Raw genomic sequence first — 16,983 nt, forward strand, 5'->3', positions numbered from 1 at the left:
CACTGACCCTTTCAAGTTTGCACAAACCTAGAATTTCAGTACCTCCTCCAGGTTTTGAGAAGGAATTCCAAACCAAGGCCAAGTCTTAACAATCCCAAATAATGTTCTTTTTAAAATGTGCTGTTAAATCACTACTATTAAAATATTGACAGCAAAGCACTTCCAGGTAGCCTGCGGGCATCTCTAGCACCAACCACTGCAGAAACAAATATGCCCAGACAACAAAGACAACTGAGGAGCTTTGGGATGCCCAACTGCATGAGCTCGTCCCTTAATCCAAATTTTGTTCTGAGACTCTAAGACACACAAATTTAATGGGATTTACTTGCTCATCCTCTAAATCTCAGGTTTACGCATTTCATTTTGACAGCCTCCACCCTGGGCTTAAAACCTGCGACAGTGAGCGCTACAACAGCCTTCAGATGAACTCGCTTTCAACTCACAAGCTGAGAGCAAGGAAACACACAGCCCTGCAGGTCATAAAACCTCCACTCAGCAAACAAAAACCAGCAAGATGTAGGTCGCTCAATTCAGAGCAATGACTTCCACACTAGGAGGTCAGAGAAGGTGCAGCTCAGAACACTGCACACAACTCTCGTTGGGTCGGATGTGGGAACAGGCAGCTGACTGCAACAAGCAGGCAGTTATCTTAGAGAAAACGTGGTATTTTGAAAGCTAAACAGAGGCAACAGCTTCCACTCGCAGGCTGTGGTTAAAGCAGGTGCCTATAAATAGTTACGGTAGGTGAAAATGTCTGTTGACACTTCTGTTGTGCAAAAGTTGCTCTAATTATTAGCTATAGCTCTACAGCCTACGATGCCTTCTTCAACAAACCTGCAGGAACATCTCCACTGCCGTTAACAAAAAACACCAGTCTAGATCTCAAGGAGACCAGCTCTTTGCTGTCCAAGAGCAGGCGGCTGTCCCGCGGCAGGAGCTGGAGCCATGCACCATGCGCTGCTGCAAGGAGTTCGGGGCTTGCAGCAGGCGGGATGGTCCTGCTCCAGCTCCATCACTCGCTGCCTCCACCTGCACCTCCAGTGGGAAGGGAAACAAGCACACCAACCCATTGCCACCACCGATCTTCTGGATTTTACTTAAGCAGAAAAAAAAACGCTAAAACTCTACGAGTAAAAACTGCCTGCTGGTTTGCTTCTTACACCAAGTCATTCCTCCAGCATCAGCCTGTCCCCTCAAAACTGCTTTTTATCTTGCTGTACAAAATGTCTTTTTCTTTTCTGGGAGGCTGGAGGAGCATCACACAGAAAGTATGACCGGATTTCACAATACACGGTTTTGAAGGTTGGTGTTAAATTTGACACTGTAGCTCCAAAGTAATTGTGACTAACCACTAAATCACCATGTGTAATAGATTCCTCCAAACATTTATAGCTAGCAGTTCCATTATGCTCTAATCTGGAAAACATCTAAACTACTCTCCACAAAAATTAGAGGGGAACATAAACGTCTTGATAAAAACAAGATTCCAGAGATACTCCACTTAACCACAGTGACTTCTATAATATAATGTCTAGTGCAACAACATCTATTACAGTGCAGTCATTTGCTATTTGATTTTTAAACCCACGCTTCAAGACATCAATCTAGAGAGCATCGAGTCTATGTGAAAGGTGAAACAATCAAGAACAAACCTCCAGGACAGTGCTGGGAGCTGCAAGGAAGAGTGAGTGGTAGCCAGGGAGCCGAGCAGCACCAGGAGGCTGCTGGGCACCTGTGGATGGAAGCTGCCTCTCCCTGCCGCCAAACGGGAAACTCAAAAGTTGTCCTTGTGCTCCTGGATGCTCATTCCTGCACTCCACTTGAATCAAAAACCCTCAGCCCATAGTACAACACTGTGCTGTAATAAGTGTCTGTCTGCCCTTGTCCAGCTTCATCCTCTTCCTAAATCCATGATTTCCAAACTCTGAAGGTCTGGGGGTTACACAGCCCAGGAGGGAAAAGCACCACCTTAGAGATACTGGCTGTCCTCTCTTATCTAGAGATCAATGCCAGTGAGGAGAGAAAAAGGGCTTTATGCAATCAAAACCCACAATAAAAATAATACAATTAACTAAGCACACAAGAAGCAAAAGAGGAAAGCGTTACTGATTCATTCAGTTTTCCTGGAAAAGCCTGAACTGTGGTTAAGTGGAGGAGAAGCTGAAATTTTCCATTAGTGGGGAAAAAAAAAAAGCTTGTTTACAGAGACAAGGGAAAAAAATCCCTCAGGTTAGTGTTCAAGTACAGCAACAACAACACATTTTACCACAAAATCTCTGCTAGGCAGATACTCACCCTGCTCCCAGCCCAAGGAGCAGTGGAGCTTGCAAACAGGCTGCTCTTGTTTAACACAAAAACCGTGCAGAAAATAAAAACCAGTAAGAGAATCCCAATCTTCAAACAGGGAAGGGAACAGACAGCCTTTTGACATTCCTCCCAGCAATTTTTCCTCCAATCTCCCTGCCTGGGGGGCATATGAGGAGGGAAAGCAGGCAGCAAGGGAAGAGCTGGCTGGGCTGCGTGCACCAGGGGATGAGGCTGCTGTAGGTGACCCCAAAGCGCTTGACGGCGCTTGCAGCCTGCAGTGATCTTAACTTACTCTGGGGCCAGGCGTCAGTCTAGACCAGGGACTTAAAACCACTTCTCCACCACACCTTCCTGAGCTGTGCTGTGCACTCCTACACCACAACCAAGGATCAAAGCCAAGCGATGCAATATGTGACTGCAGCACATCCCAACCCTGGTACCTGCATTAAAGCAAAGGGTTTTGCTTTTGTTCTTAACAGAAAGGGATGTTTCATCTCAGCTGCTCAGGCAAAGATGAAAAACAACTTGCAAAATAAAAGGATGATGTCCACATGAGCTAAAAAGCCTGTGTTCTGCTCCCGCCTTCTCCAAACATCCCAAATTGACACCCACCAGCTAGCACACTGAAGATTTTAGGACCACTTACACTAGCACAGGCCAGGCCCTTGGGACACAACACGCTTTTCAGCATCTATAAATCCTACCATAACCCACTTCCAAAAGAATGTGTGTCTCTCAAGTCCTGTAACAGAGCCCAACATGAACTCCCAGAAACACAAAAAGGCAATGACTTCTCGCAGCCCAGAACTGCAACTGCTGCCTTTACATCACATCCCAGATGCCCACTTTCCCTTTCCCTAGAAAATTAAGCCAGTCCTCTGCCATAACCACAATGATTAGTTGCATTGTAAAAGACGCAGCCCTAGACAGGCAAGCCATCTGCAAATGCTTATGTGTCCAATGTCTTCTACCTGCCCTGTGTTTGGAGGGAGATGAGGTTTCCACCCCAAAGCTGTCCTCAATAAGGAAACAGGTTCCAGGTAAACTGAACACACAGAGGTAAAAGTCACAGGAAAGCAGTTTGGTAATGCCTGCTGCCAAAAAAAGAGCAACTTGCTTCACAGACTGTTTTAGTTTGTCTCGATGATCAGATTTCAGCGTGAGTATCCGTCATCACGAGATGCCAGATCTCAGGTTTAACCAACCAATGGAGGGTAGGTTGGTACAAGTGCTGGGATTCCAATATGTAATGAGACACATATAAATACCCTTAAAAAGATATTTTAACCACAGGAGTAAAGAAACCAGAATTTCACTTATCTTGATAGAACGTTATATAAGACATTAAATATTTTTACTGTAAGGGAAAACATAAAGTATGATACTGTACTTCTCTTCCATGAATACACAGGTTTATTGCAGGAAGCAATTCACTTTTGTGAATTCAGGTGATACATGAGGAAAAGCAGAAACAACACTGTCCTGCTAATTCCAGGAAAACAACATAACGTGATGGGAAATGCAAAACCAACTCTTTAGACACGAAAGAAGAGAAACTTAGAGTCCTTAAAAAAGCCTATATTTGCCATTTCCAAAGTACAGTTAATTTGCAACATTTTTTAATACACAAGTTGTCATCAACCTTAGACCTCTGTTTCCAGACCTCAGCTGTACCTGGGAGAGCAGCAGGATGGGCTGAGCACACGATCAAATCCTCCAGCATGACTGCTGAGCCACCGCAGCCGAGGCAGAGAATCTGCTTATATATTTTACAAGTAACCGGATCCTTCCATAATCCAGGCTCTGAGAAATTTTTATCTCACCATGAGCTCAGCTATTCTTAAGTCCTTTCTGTGTTTTTCTTTTTTTTTTCCCCTCTGTGCTGCCTGATACACTGACCAATTTTATAAAAGGGATTGGCTGACGGGAGGTCTGGATTCAGGTCAGATGGAGCTGGCCTTCTGGATATGCTCTCCCAGATGCTGGTGGAAAAGAGGTCTATAACTCCTCTTTTCCCCTACACCCTCAAACCAAACCTGCCCAGGAAAGTCATCTATTCCTACAGCCTTCTCCTACAGAGGCCTGGCTGTTATGCAGAGTCTGAAACAGCTGCTGCTTCTGGTTCTCCAGGTCCCCAACCCAAACCTGATATACTAGCCAGGACAGACACCATCACATGGACGCATCAACTTACCCAAGCTGCTCTCTAGGTCTTTGGGTCCTGTAACAGAGAATCTCAGTTTTCACTTGTCTCAGCCAGTTTCTAGACCCTACACCCTCTGCTCGCCTTGGTGCAGACACAGCTGCAGCACTGACCAGTTCCAAGTTGTAGGAAAAGGAGAATTACAGCAGGGAAAGCTGGCATCCCAAACGAGTGCTAAGACACATGAAATCCCAGCTCTGCGGAGCAGGAAAGTTCACCATCCCAGGGCAACAAAAGGTGTTCATGCCATTAGACTGACCCCTATTCTGCAAAGCACTTAGCAATACATTTAAACACTTTAAGCATATGCTTAAGCAATATATTTCAGTACTTTTGTTCACACAACAGAGTTCAGGTTTGACAAGATATAGTTTGTGCGCATCTTAAACCTAGTGATGCACAACCTCCTTCTGACACCTTCTCCAGAAATATCAGCACTGTTCTCAGTTATGTGCCTTCAGTTAAATGTCCTAATAAATAATTTTTTTAAAATGTAGGGCAGATTTTTCCAAAAGCTATATTGCACCAAACCTCAGGTCCAATGCACTTAGCCATGCTCACAGACAAGGATCGTTATTCACACACTTTTGTCCTTGCAAGCAACAAAAGAGCTCAGTAATCCAAACGCAGGGCAGTGCTCAGGCATTTCCTGTGCAACATTTTCTGCTGACTGTATTTCTGGCAAAATTGCAATTTTTCCTTGCATGTGGTAGCATGTTGAATATTCTGCAAAACACTGGGTGATAAGACAGCTTGCAGAACTACTCCCCAGTCAAAATTCATCCTTAGCCATCGCCCTCTTCTTCAGCGGTTCTGCATCACTGCTAGCAAGCTGCGCTCTCCAAACTCCAGCAGGTATTATCAGCTGAACCTCAGCACTACCCCATAAATCTAACTCAGTGGGGAAGTTGTCTCTATCCATAAAAATTTTGGGAGTGCTCATATTCCAACCCAGAACACTGCTGACATCCAAAATGCAACTACCAGCATGGAAAGTGAGCCAGTAGCTTCTCAGGAGAAGCAGCTGCAGGTGCAACTACTCTTTTCATTTGTTTTCTCTGCCTCTCCTCTGGAAACGGAATGAAAAAAGGCATTTATAACTCTGATTTGCAAAATGCATCAGTTATATTCAAGAACATGGGCTCACCTGCGGTCTATCTGGCCTGTTTCAGAAGGAGGACTGGCTTAAATGGCTATGTAGGATAGTTTTGCAAACTAACAGTGTTCAAGAGAGATAAGGAACTGACTACAGCTTCTCTTAGGTGTCTGCTACCACTGCCTTCTGACAGTCTAGTCCTCTCCACTGAGCAGATGCAGCCTTAACAGTCACCCATTGCAACCAGACAAAGCAAAAGCTTTAAGGCCAGCGGCAATATTTCATTCCTACTGACTTTGGTCAGGACATCTGGTGTTAGACACCCAATGTGTCCTATTTAGGAGAGCAGGTCCTGGCTTTTCTCACTATGCTTTTCTATGAGCCAGAGCACCAGGCTCGCAGACATACCTTTAGGGACAGCTGTACCAGGCTTCTGATTGTCCCCAGTTGTTCCTTCCAAAGAGTGAAGTCAGACAGCTTCATCCATGAAAGGGGGTGAAAATTAGATTGTACAAGAGCTCTGGCGTGAGAGAGAGCAAGAGAACGAACGCCACAGCCCCCACAGGACACCAGCATGGGGCAACATACATGGGAGGCTGGAGTCACTCGTCAGTACAGTACATTGGGTTTATATTTAAAAACTACAGCTTCCCTGAATTCAAACTAAACATGTAAAAATATTTCCAGTGCCTCTACCTAAGATTAGTCGTGTACAGGCAGCACAGCTACTAAAAGCAGTCAGGCCAGGAAACCCAACATGCTTTATGCTACATACAGACAGAAAGAGATCCTGATGCAAAGAGCTGAATTACACAGGCAAGGCAGCGGCCGAGAGGAAGAAGACAGGCATGGTGATGGAGACAGGACTCATCCCAGGTGTGAAGTCCTGGCTTCTCAAATCCCACTCGCAGAGCCACCACTTCTCTCCCACGCAGACCGGAGCCAAGAAGACAGTCCCCAGCAGCAACCCGCCGCCAGAAAGCCAAACAATTGACCTTTAAGTCAGCTTTATTTGAAAGCCAAAACTCTACTCCACATTTTATTGACCTAAAGTTATTGGAAATTGCAAAAAAAAAAAAAAAACTATTGAAGTTTCAGCTAAAGATGCACAGTTCGGAAAAGAGAAAATGTAACGGGGAGACCATGCCAACACAAAGTCAGTGACTGACTTGCAGCGCACCAGAATTGAAGGAGTTAAAGCCTAATTTATGCCATTTATGTTTTTGCAAGTCACTCAGCTACCATCAGGCAGACGCATCCTGTTGCGTCTGACATTTCCTTGAGCACTTTTGTCTTACTTCTCCATGCTACCACTGTACTGATTAGATCCAACACCCCCACAGAAAAACAAACAGCTCTGTGAAAGGCAGGAGCCACGCAGCCATCTTTCTCCCCGTCTACAGTTGGCGACATTGGTTCCAGGAGGAAAGAAGCCTGCCGCTCTTCCAGGAGCATCGCATCGCACGGACAGACGCCTCCACCCACATCCAGCCCCATTAAAGTCCTCCGCGGGCAGTGCCATGGTAGGATGACTCCCGCAGCATCTTCCCTATCAAGATGAGTTAGCTGCTGCCCAAGAAAGGGAGAAAGTCAGGACCTGGTGGCTTTTGCTCAAGCAGGACACGAGCACATTGCCAATAACTTTCTCCGAACCCGCAAGGAGAAGAAAAAAAAAAAAAAAAAAAAAACACAAAACCACAACCTCAGCATGGCTTGGGATTGCTCCAGGGAATAGCTTTCCCACAGGCAAAAGGAAGTGCTCTCCCCTCAGTTACCCTGAAAAAGCAACTCTCAAAAGCAGCTTCTCTGGCTTTGACCAAGGAAACACTGTTTTCCTTAACAGGCGGGTTAGAACAGTTGCTTTACTCTGAACACAAGGAAGCTTGAAGAAAATAATCAGTTGCAGGGCGTACTTTACTCACTTGATTTGGGTGTTTGCTGAAGGATCCCATAGTTCAAACAGCAGTCTGAATGAGCAGATTCCCACTGCTGGGAGCCTTGCAATGTTTTAATTTACCCAACACAAAATGGAGTAAAGGAAGAATCGATCTTCCAGCTACTTGGACCTCTAAGACCATGAAAACTTCACAGTCCTTTTGATTACGGGAAATTAGGAGCATTTGCTACAAGGACCTCATGAAAGGCAGAGTCTTCTTCATGCTTTTATGGAGATGTGCAAAATCGTTTAATGCCACAAGATTATCTCCCTCATAGCTGCATATATTTAGTTATATCATATCAGAAGTTCAGCTCCTTCAGAGTTGGATAAGCAGCTGAGAACCAAGAAGTAACACGATTTGAGTCTCACCCCTAATGGATCTTATGACTTATAGGTCTCTAAAGACTAATGATTTTTTTCAAAACTAAGTAAACGGAGATCTCACTCAAAGCTGTATATGAGCAATATCTTAAATGGATTCTGTCTTTAAAAGCATAAACAGCTGAGGAAGAAGGCTAGAGTCCGGGAAGAGGAAAAAAAGCTGGTCCTAATTGCCACTCATTCAAAAATATTATCTTGTTATACACATGTATACACTACCCACCCAGAGATACGTGAGTGGATGGAAATGGCAACAGTGAGTTAAGTGTTTACCAGTAGACTTATTTCAACAAAAAACATCCCACTGGATGTTAAACACAGGTCCCACCCAATGAAAACATATTGAAGGAATTATACATTCACTGTTTACATCAGCAATATGAACTTAAACACAAAAAAATAGATTGCTTTGGCTTCTTAGTCTCACATTAGCAAATGCAATTATCTTTCATTAATTTTACAGTGTTCACAGTAGAAATTAAATCATTTCTTCATGTCTGTTTAAGAAAAACTTTACTGTGTTAATTATTCATAAATACCAAAGTCTGCTACTTATTACTCATCACAAATGTGATTCATTTCAATAACGCCTGAATAATTCGGTGCTACCCTATTAGTCCCAGAACACACCGTACAATTGCCAGCATCAGCAAATCAATCACAAACAGTAATCCACGCTCGCTCTCCAGTGCCAGCTGCCAAGGAGGAAGAGGAGGAGGAAGGCAGGAGCAGCACTGCCTCCCCACCCTGGTCACCACGCTGCCTTCATCCTCCCATACAAAAACACCGTCCCGCATCTCCTGTCCTGGTTGGCTTTGCTTCCCTCCAAGATGCTGCAAACTCCGACAGGCGCTGCTCGGGCGAACATCCCAGCCCCAAACTGGGAGCGGGGAACCGGGCTCCCGAGGAAGGAAGGCGATGGCTGGGGATGCTCCATCGCTTTGCTTCCCCACAGGTTTACATCTGGGCAGGCAGCTGCCCAGCAATGGGAATTAGCTGTGGGAAATTAATCCTCACAAGTATGTAAGAAGCCTACAAGGGTAATTCCAAAAAAAGGCTGAGAGTCGCGAGGGCTGCTCGGCCACAGTAATCCCCGCAGAGCGAAACAAAGCCCAGGCGCCATTTCTGCAGCTAAGTGGTTAAATAAGGAATTACTCGGAGTTTTGTGTCCTGGCTGCTGGCTGCTCTGCAAGGACAGAGCTAGCCCAATGCTGCGACTGCATGGCGGATTGGACGTTACGGGGAGGGGAAGAAGGGACCAAAAAGTTACTACAGCAATAAAATATACTCGAATCTGCTGGAGTTACAGATTTTTGTACTGTTCCCTCAGTCATTTTAAAACACATACCTTGCCACACCAAAAAAAAAAAAAAATCTCTTAAAGTTGCACCAAATTACAAATCTATTTTTTTTTTCTCCATAATAAAGTCAAGAAATGATTGGTACTTTGGACACAATTCTCTCCTCCATACACTCAACCAGTGCTTGCGAGGGGCAGACGGGGCACGCAGACAGCCCCCCTGCCGCGTCCCAGCCACGGTGGGCTCCAGCCGCACCGTCCTGCCCTCGGCACAGCTCCCAGAGGCACTTCAAGACCCATGTCCTCTCAGAAAGATCCATTCCCACATCCCATTTTCAGCCACATATTAATTATTTTGATTTCTAGCAAGTTACGTGAGCTAATTTGGGCTGATGCCGTACAGAAACACTGCCTTTATTATTACAGTTGTGGAGAAAGTAAATTAATGCAAAGGATTGCACACAGAGGCCTAATCCATTTGAGGTAAATCAATGCATTGCACATTTAAATTGCTCTGCTTTCCTTCAGAAAAGTACATTGAAGTGATTCATTAGGCACTGAACTGTTCACAAGAAACAGACCAATTCTCTTAGGCATGCCAGTGCATCTCTGCTAGTTAAATTTAAAAAGCAATCAAATCTACTAATAAGTCCTTTTTGCAGACATTTACATCAGTAGAGAACATGATTCCTGACAATTCAGATTAAATAAATGAGGGACAAATTAAACTCAGTTAATACGCCTCAGAACTGATGCTCAACTTGTTAAACTTATAAATCTGTCTTTCATAAAAATAAATAACCTATTGGTGACATCTGACTTCCAAGCACCTTTGACAACCTTTATGAAAGGTTATAAAGTTGAAGTATGAAGAGGGATCACAAGGCACAATCTCTGTCTATTTTAGTACAGTCTAAGCATGTATTTATAGTTTCATTTTCATATTTATAAATTCCCAGAAAAAAAATTAGCAGAAAGGCACCTTTTCAAGAAAACGTAACCATGTCTTAGTACAACAGCACCGTGACATGGTGTTCATATTCCCACTCTCTTCTTCAGGGAGGACCAACTCGGATAACAAATGGAATAAACAGTGCAAGGAATAACACCTGTGCCTCGTTTCTTGCTCTATTGCAATAATTGGGATTTTTTTTTTTTGCAGTAATTCACATCATCTCCCTACCCACAAAAAAAATCTCCAAATTCAAAATAAAAGGCAGTAGGAAACATACTTTTAAACAACTAAAAGTCAATTTGCACTTTATTAAAGATTTAGAGAAGAACTGAAGAGACCTAATATGGAAAATGATTTTTTAATCCCTTTAAGATGTCCTTTAAGAAGTCCAACACTTTATCTGCAAAACCAGCAGTATCAATTTAGAGAGCTTTACAAGTCCTATAGTCCAAACTTAAAATCCACGAACTTAAGTTTATAACCAAGATTTTCAAGGTCAGGCCCTGTAATGGGATTAGGTGAAGGAACCACTTGTACTTACGAAAATAATCCCCTGCCCCTCCCCTCAAGGCCCCTTTTTTGCTCTGCAGGCTGCTTCCAGCGCCCCAAAACCAGACCCAGCTTCGGTCCCACCAGGTGCCAGGCGCGGAAATTCAGTGGCCGCAGGCACACGTTTGCAGGTGGCGAGGTAATATTCACCACATATCTCATCCTGCAGCCGCAGCAGCCACCTCTCCGAAATGAGCAGGGTCATTAGGAAATCCCGCTGATAAATGAAGCGGTACGGAGTCGTTCGGGCCTGGCGGCATCTCTGCAAACGCTCTGTTATGGGTTTTTTTCGGCTTTATAATTGTTGCGGAGTTTTTCCCGGGGAGTTTCACCGATGTGTATTTCAAGGGCAGGCAGGCACCCTCCTGGTGCTCTGGCCAGGACCCAAGTTACAGCAGGTCACCCCATCTGCTCACTCACAGCCTCCAGCTCAGCCATGCCGGTCCCCTTCTCTCCCCGAGCAGCCCCCCCAGCCAGGCTTCACGTCCAAAGCGGTGGCACTGGGGGACCCTATCCCTGGAAATAGCATCTGCTCCACCAGCATCCAGAGGTTTTAAATTGTCCACCTCCTGCTGAAGCCTTTATTATCCACCCCAAGCCTTGGGGCACTGTAGGACTCTACAGCATCTCTCCTGCCTGCAAGGGGTCTGGTGCCGATTTACGGGACTTAACTATTCCCCAAATTCCACCACTACAGGTGAAACAGAGCTTATCCCCCTTTGCTGTTTCAATAGCAGCTGTTGAGTAGGCCTCTCCCCAAGAAGCAAACCCCCCAAATGATTTTTCTCTCCCTGGCAGCATTACATGATGTTTCTCCCCCCTCCACACAGATGCAGTTTACTGGGAAAACCCACGCACAGAGCCCAGCCTGCTCCAGGAGGATCCGAGCTCACGCCAGGGCTGATGGCAATGCTTGCTGCAGCAAAGCCACCTTCTTCCCAGGGTTCTGCCAGCAGTCCGGCTTGCAAGGAGTCAGGCACACCGCGGTGGAGCACAGAGCTGATGAGATTTGCAGATGCAAATCCCACCACATATCCAAGAGCATGAGGATTAATCTGTTCAGCCAACGGAGCCACACACAGTAAACACTTCCAGTTTGCTGGGAAATGTTTTAACGCATCTTTTCTTTAGATTTTCCATAAGGCTTAACTTAGAAGAGTTTAACTAACATATAGGGACAAGACAAGAATATCTACGCGTTGCCAGGGGCTTCTGTCCCACATCACAGCAACGTGGTGCCAGCATCAGGCCTCCCAAAAGCCAGCAGGCACCATCCCTGGTCCTGGTCCAACAGGCTTGTACCAGCAGTGTAAAATTTCTTCCAATCTCAGACTTTCTGGCTCCAGAGGCAGCTCTGCAAGCTCGTTCTCCTCTCAATGGAGAACATCTCTTTCCTTTAATGCTAGCCAGGAGGGACACCAAATACAGCCTGACCTTTACCCACAGCCACGTCTCTCACCCGACAAGGGTAGGAAGCCATGACACCACTTAAGAATGTAGGTATCTGTATTTGCTCCCATGTCTCATTACATTTTCCAGTCTAACCCCAAGGCCTTTTGTTTCTTGCAACAGTGCCGTTGGATTTATTGCTATAGACAAGTTCGGTAGATACTTCCCATAATAATTAGCCAGAGCCAAGTGAAATCTCGGTTCTGTGATACTCTCACGCACAGTAATTTTGGATGATGCCTCAGTTCAGCGTGCCAAAAGCTTTGAGGCTTCCACAATCAATCAAGTGACCCATGTCAGTCACTCACGACTAGGAAAAGGCACATTTCTGCTTTCTCACCGCTGATGCCAAGCGGCTGAGACAAACCCCTCCTTTCTGCCACCACCATCAGCCCATTCCACAGCCTCCCAAGCAGCAAATCCAGGGCACTCAAAGCATCAGCTGTGCCTGCACCTTCCTCTTCCCTCTCCCAAAATTTCTGGATGTCACAGTGGTGAGCAGCGCTGGTGGAACAGGAGACAAGTAGGAATGGGGGCATACAGAATATGCACCCCGATGGGACCCAAGGCGGGGGGGGGGGGGAAATCCCTCTCCCCATCCCCACACCCAGAGATTCATGTTCCTCTAGGGCAAGGAAGGACCAAAGGAGGAGAGGGAGACCTATTTAGCTACTTATACTTATTAAGGAGCACAGGCCACCACTACAAAGCAAAGCAAGTTTTGGGAACCTATATGCTCATAGACAGGAAAGCACCATTGTGTTAAATCCAAAACAAGAAAATATCACAACAGCCATCCTGAGTATTTCTACTGCTCCAGTGCAGGAATCTGCCCTCCAAGCCTGCAATTCCCAAAGAAAACAGAAGCAGACTAGTGATGGGATTAAGAGCAGAGGCTGGAGGATGAATGCTGCAGGCAACAAGGTTCTCCATGGGCACACCCTCCAGGCTGATCCCATCAGATGATATCTGTACCCAGTGCTGAGCATTACCAGGTCCAGGACAGGGTATCCTCCAGCCTAACAAAGGCTCAACTTTTAAACAAAAGAAAAGGCCCCTACAGAACAGCCCAGCTAACCAGCAATCTGCCAGGTAGACTCTGCACGCCCCTCAAGGCAAACCTCTGGACAAAGTAATCACACACAGGTGCAAGCTAAAAAAGTTTGCTGGAACAACGACCACTCATTTGGCTATTCCCAGACAAGGCTACACAGCCCAAAGGCACCAGCTACAGATTGCATTATGCAGCTGCCAAGCAGTTCAAATCACCCTTACAGCAGGTCTCACTTTTTAATCACCTCGATTACAAATGCAGGAATTCCCACCCTTGTCAAGCCAAGCTTCACTTGAGGAAACCCTCCTCTGCTCCTGACAGAATCCTGCCCCCTGCCCTGACGATGCTGCCCAAATGGGCCTTGCGCTCCTCCAAGTCACGCTCCCCTCTCTCTGGATTTGCACGCCAGGGCTGTGCCGGTCCTTCCCTCCCCACCAGCACTAACTCAGCACGCACCACCCAGGACGGTCAGGCCTCCCCCCAAAAACCCCAGTGCAGGAATAGCCAGGCTGGCCCTGCTCAGAGCCAGGCTGAGCCTTCGCTCAGACACCCTCATCCCACACCTACCGCTGCTCTGAAAGCAGCTATTATCTGTCCAGAAAGTGCTTAGATTAGAGTCTGTTACTGGCACTAGGAATAGGTGCTAATTAACTAGTTGTCAGCTGAATGTTGCTAAATCAAGAACATAAAATTAAAGGCAAAGTATTACAATGGGCAGGGAGACTTGAAGGGACTATTGTTCATTTAAGAACTTCTTCTCTTCCTGTATTTTTAAACATTTAGAAGTCCCGGTCCAAATAATTGCTTGTCAAGACATTATTTGGGAGAATAACTGTAGCTCTTAAGCAAGCTGTGTAATTAGGTTATTAAAAATATAACATCATTTCAAAGCCTTTGAGAGAGTAGACCTCTACCTAACACAAAATCATCACAGCTTCATTTTCATCCTGCTCTCCTGGCTTCAATCCCAAGTCACGAGTCCTAGCGATCTCTCAGAAGTCGGCTATGACGATGTACGTGGTTTGCTGGACGAGGAACCATCGCTCTGAACTCTTGGGCAGGTACGTGAAACACTTCTGTTTCGACTCAGAAAAGCATGTCTGGTAATCCAACAGGGGGGAAAAAAAAAAAAAAAAAAAGAAAAAAACCCCCAAACAGAAAGCCAAAAGCTACAGACAAAAAACTCAGCTCTTGAAGCCTGGCGTTCCCGTCTGCCTAAGGTGGTGGGTTCAGGACAAGGACTATCCTCATTTTCTGGAGGGCATGACCAACCCCGAGCACAGACAGACCTGTCTCTGGGAAAGGAAGAGAATCCCTGCCCCACAGCTACAACTCTGCAGGCCAGACCCATCTCTGGGGGAAAAGAAAGATAGATCACTGGAAGCTGTTCAGCAAAAGAGAGCACACATTATGCAATTTCCATTTCTGCTGACAAACAACATATTTATAGGACAGGTAAAATAAACTACGTAGCCTGCAAGGCTCAGCAGCCTGAAACTGGGAAGCTAATAGACCCAGAGGGCAAGGAATTGGTTCCTGATGTTTGCAAATGGGATGTCACAAAAACGAGACAATTAAATTTTAAAGCAGTAGGGAAAACAAAAGAGCAGGAATCACAATAGCCCAGCCTCATAAAGAGCTGCTTCTTGCGTACAGGAAGATAATGACGCTAACCATTTTTCTACTAGATGGCAGTGTAGTGTCACACTATATAAAAGGAATTCTAGAAAGAAATTGCTTTCTATTTCAAGTGAATCTGTGCTTAGACTTGACTTCAGATAGCATGATATATAACAGTACCCTCATTGTAAGGGGACCTGCCATTAGCCTAACAGCGCAATAGGAGCGATACCCTAGTTTCTAATTTCCCAGCGAAGCAATGTGAAAAGACACTAAAATCCTGAGCCGTTCTGCTACGCGGTACAGCTGCACGCACAGCCACGGACAAGCTGCTCGGTCTGTTACAACTGAAGGTCTGCTGTAACAGAGCTCCTCCAGGAGCTGAGGGAGCAGGTCCTCGCCGCTCAGCAGAACAAGCCAGCTGGGCTTCTGAAAGGCAGGGGCGGCATTTAGGCAACCAGCAAGCTACGGTCAGGCGAGGTTAGCAACTTCAAAGGAAGGTACAGGGATGAAGAGAGCAGTGTCACTAAAATTCAAAATGTAAACACAAAATAAACACGGTTAGGACTGAAGGACGATGCAAATATTTGCAGGTAATATTCAGCCAGAAGAGTAACCTTTACTTTGCAAGGCCGCCATTCGCATAAGCTAAACTTCAGCTGTAACAAGATACAGCGGCTCTCACTCCCAGAACCCAGAGTTAATTCCTGGCATACAGAGGAGCTACAGCTTGTGTACCCGGGCAGCTCAGTGCAAGGAGGCGACCCCCCAGAGATGGAGAAGCTGTCGGGGAAGACTGCAGACAGCTGGAGGACCCCCGCTTCTGCGTGAGCCCTGGGAGAGCCGCGCCGGGGTTCCCCGAGCCGCGGGGCTGCCAGGCCTGTTCGTGTGTCCCCCCGCACGCCGCCCTAAGGGCCGGGCTCGGTAACTCCTGGGCTCTCCCCACCAGCAGTGACAATCGCGACAGCCTGCGGGACATCCTTTCAAACGCTTAACTCGCGGCAGAGCCGGGGTCAGGTTTTGTTCGCTCCGCAGAGCTCCGGGCACGCCGCACCCACCGCGGCAGCCCCGGGCCGCTTCGGCTCCCGCAGCCCTCGCTGCACCCCGGTTTGCAGCCCGCTCCGTGCCGGGGGTGCCCGGTACCGACCGAGCCCGCCCCCCACCACACACACACACACAGCAGCATTCCCGCCACGGCTGCGCCCGGCGGGTCCGTCGCCCGCCCCGCCACTACCGCAAGCCGGGGAGGGACCGGTGTCCCCGGGAAGCGCCCCCGGGGGAAGGCCCGGCGCACGGCCTCACCTGGAGGGCCGGAGCCGCACCTCCTTCTTGCTGTCCACCACGGAGGGGACGCAGTTGGTGAGCTCGGTCCAGTCGGCGTGCAGCCCGCAGCTCCAGCCGGTGGAGAAGCGGGAGAAGAGCCAGGTCTCCCGCTTGCCGGGCCGGTGGCAGGTGCACTTCTTCTGCCCGGCGCGGCACTCGCAGGGCTGCTCCAGCTGGATGTTGCGGACCAGGTGCCGGCCGAAGGTGGTGCCGCCCGTCTTCTGGATGTGCAGGAAAACGATCAGGTCGTCCCCCTTGATGTTGAAGTCCACCCGCCGCAGCAAGTCGCCGGCGGAGAAATTGAAACGAGGAACGAAACGCGCCGGCGTCTCGTCCTCCGCCCGGTACGGGTCGGCGGCGGCGGCGGGGCTGAGGGCGCGGAGCCGCAGGAGCTGGCACTCGGTGCCCGGGCAGACGTACTGCAGCACGATCACGGCGAAGAGGAAGAGCATCACCAGCGCCAGCAGCACCTTGTGGGACCGGTCCTCCATCGTCGCCGGGAGCGCCGCGCATCGCCGCCGCTCACAGCCGCCGCCGCAGCAGCAGCCGCTGCCGCCGCCGCCACCGCGGGGGGCCGCCCCGGCCGCGCTCCGCCGCCATCGCCCCGCCGCCGCCGCCGCCGCCGGCCCTTCCCGGCAGCCCCCGCGCCGCCTCCCCTCAGCGCGGCCCCGCCCCCCGTCGGGCCACGCCCCCGCCGCCGGCACCGCCCCCGCCTCTCCGGCAGAGGCGCGCGCTGCCCGGCGCACGTGGCCGAGGCGGGGCGCAGAGGGCGCGGGACGGTGCGGGAGCGGGTGCGCGGCGCTGAGC

The 16,983-nt window shown here is 48.0% G+C and overlaps 1 protein-coding gene across 1 annotated transcript in view; it reads right to left on the reverse strand.

Moving 5' to 3' along the window:
- The window catches only part of HS6ST2 (heparan sulfate 6-O-sulfotransferase 2), a 133,174-nt gene extending 116,397 nt beyond the window's left edge, over nucleotides 1–16,777 (reverse strand). Inside the window, exon 1 of the mRNA XM_009465302.2 lies at nucleotides 16,156–16,777. Coding sequence (XP_009463577.1) covers nucleotides 16,156–16,667 — 512 coding nt within the window. The 5' untranslated portion in view covers nucleotides 16,668–16,777. The remainder of the gene's footprint in view (nucleotides 1–16,155) is intronic.
- Between the last annotated feature and the right edge of the window lie 206 nt (nucleotides 16,778–16,983).

This window comes from Nipponia nippon, unplaced genomic scaffold (genome assembly GCF_047370975.1).
Source record: "Nipponia nippon isolate SJK-2023a ecotype South Korea unplaced genomic scaffold, ASM4737097v1 scaffold_12, whole genome shotgun sequence".
In the NCBI taxonomy this organism is placed as follows: Eukaryota; Metazoa; Chordata; class Aves; order Pelecaniformes; family Threskiornithidae; genus Nipponia; species Nipponia nippon.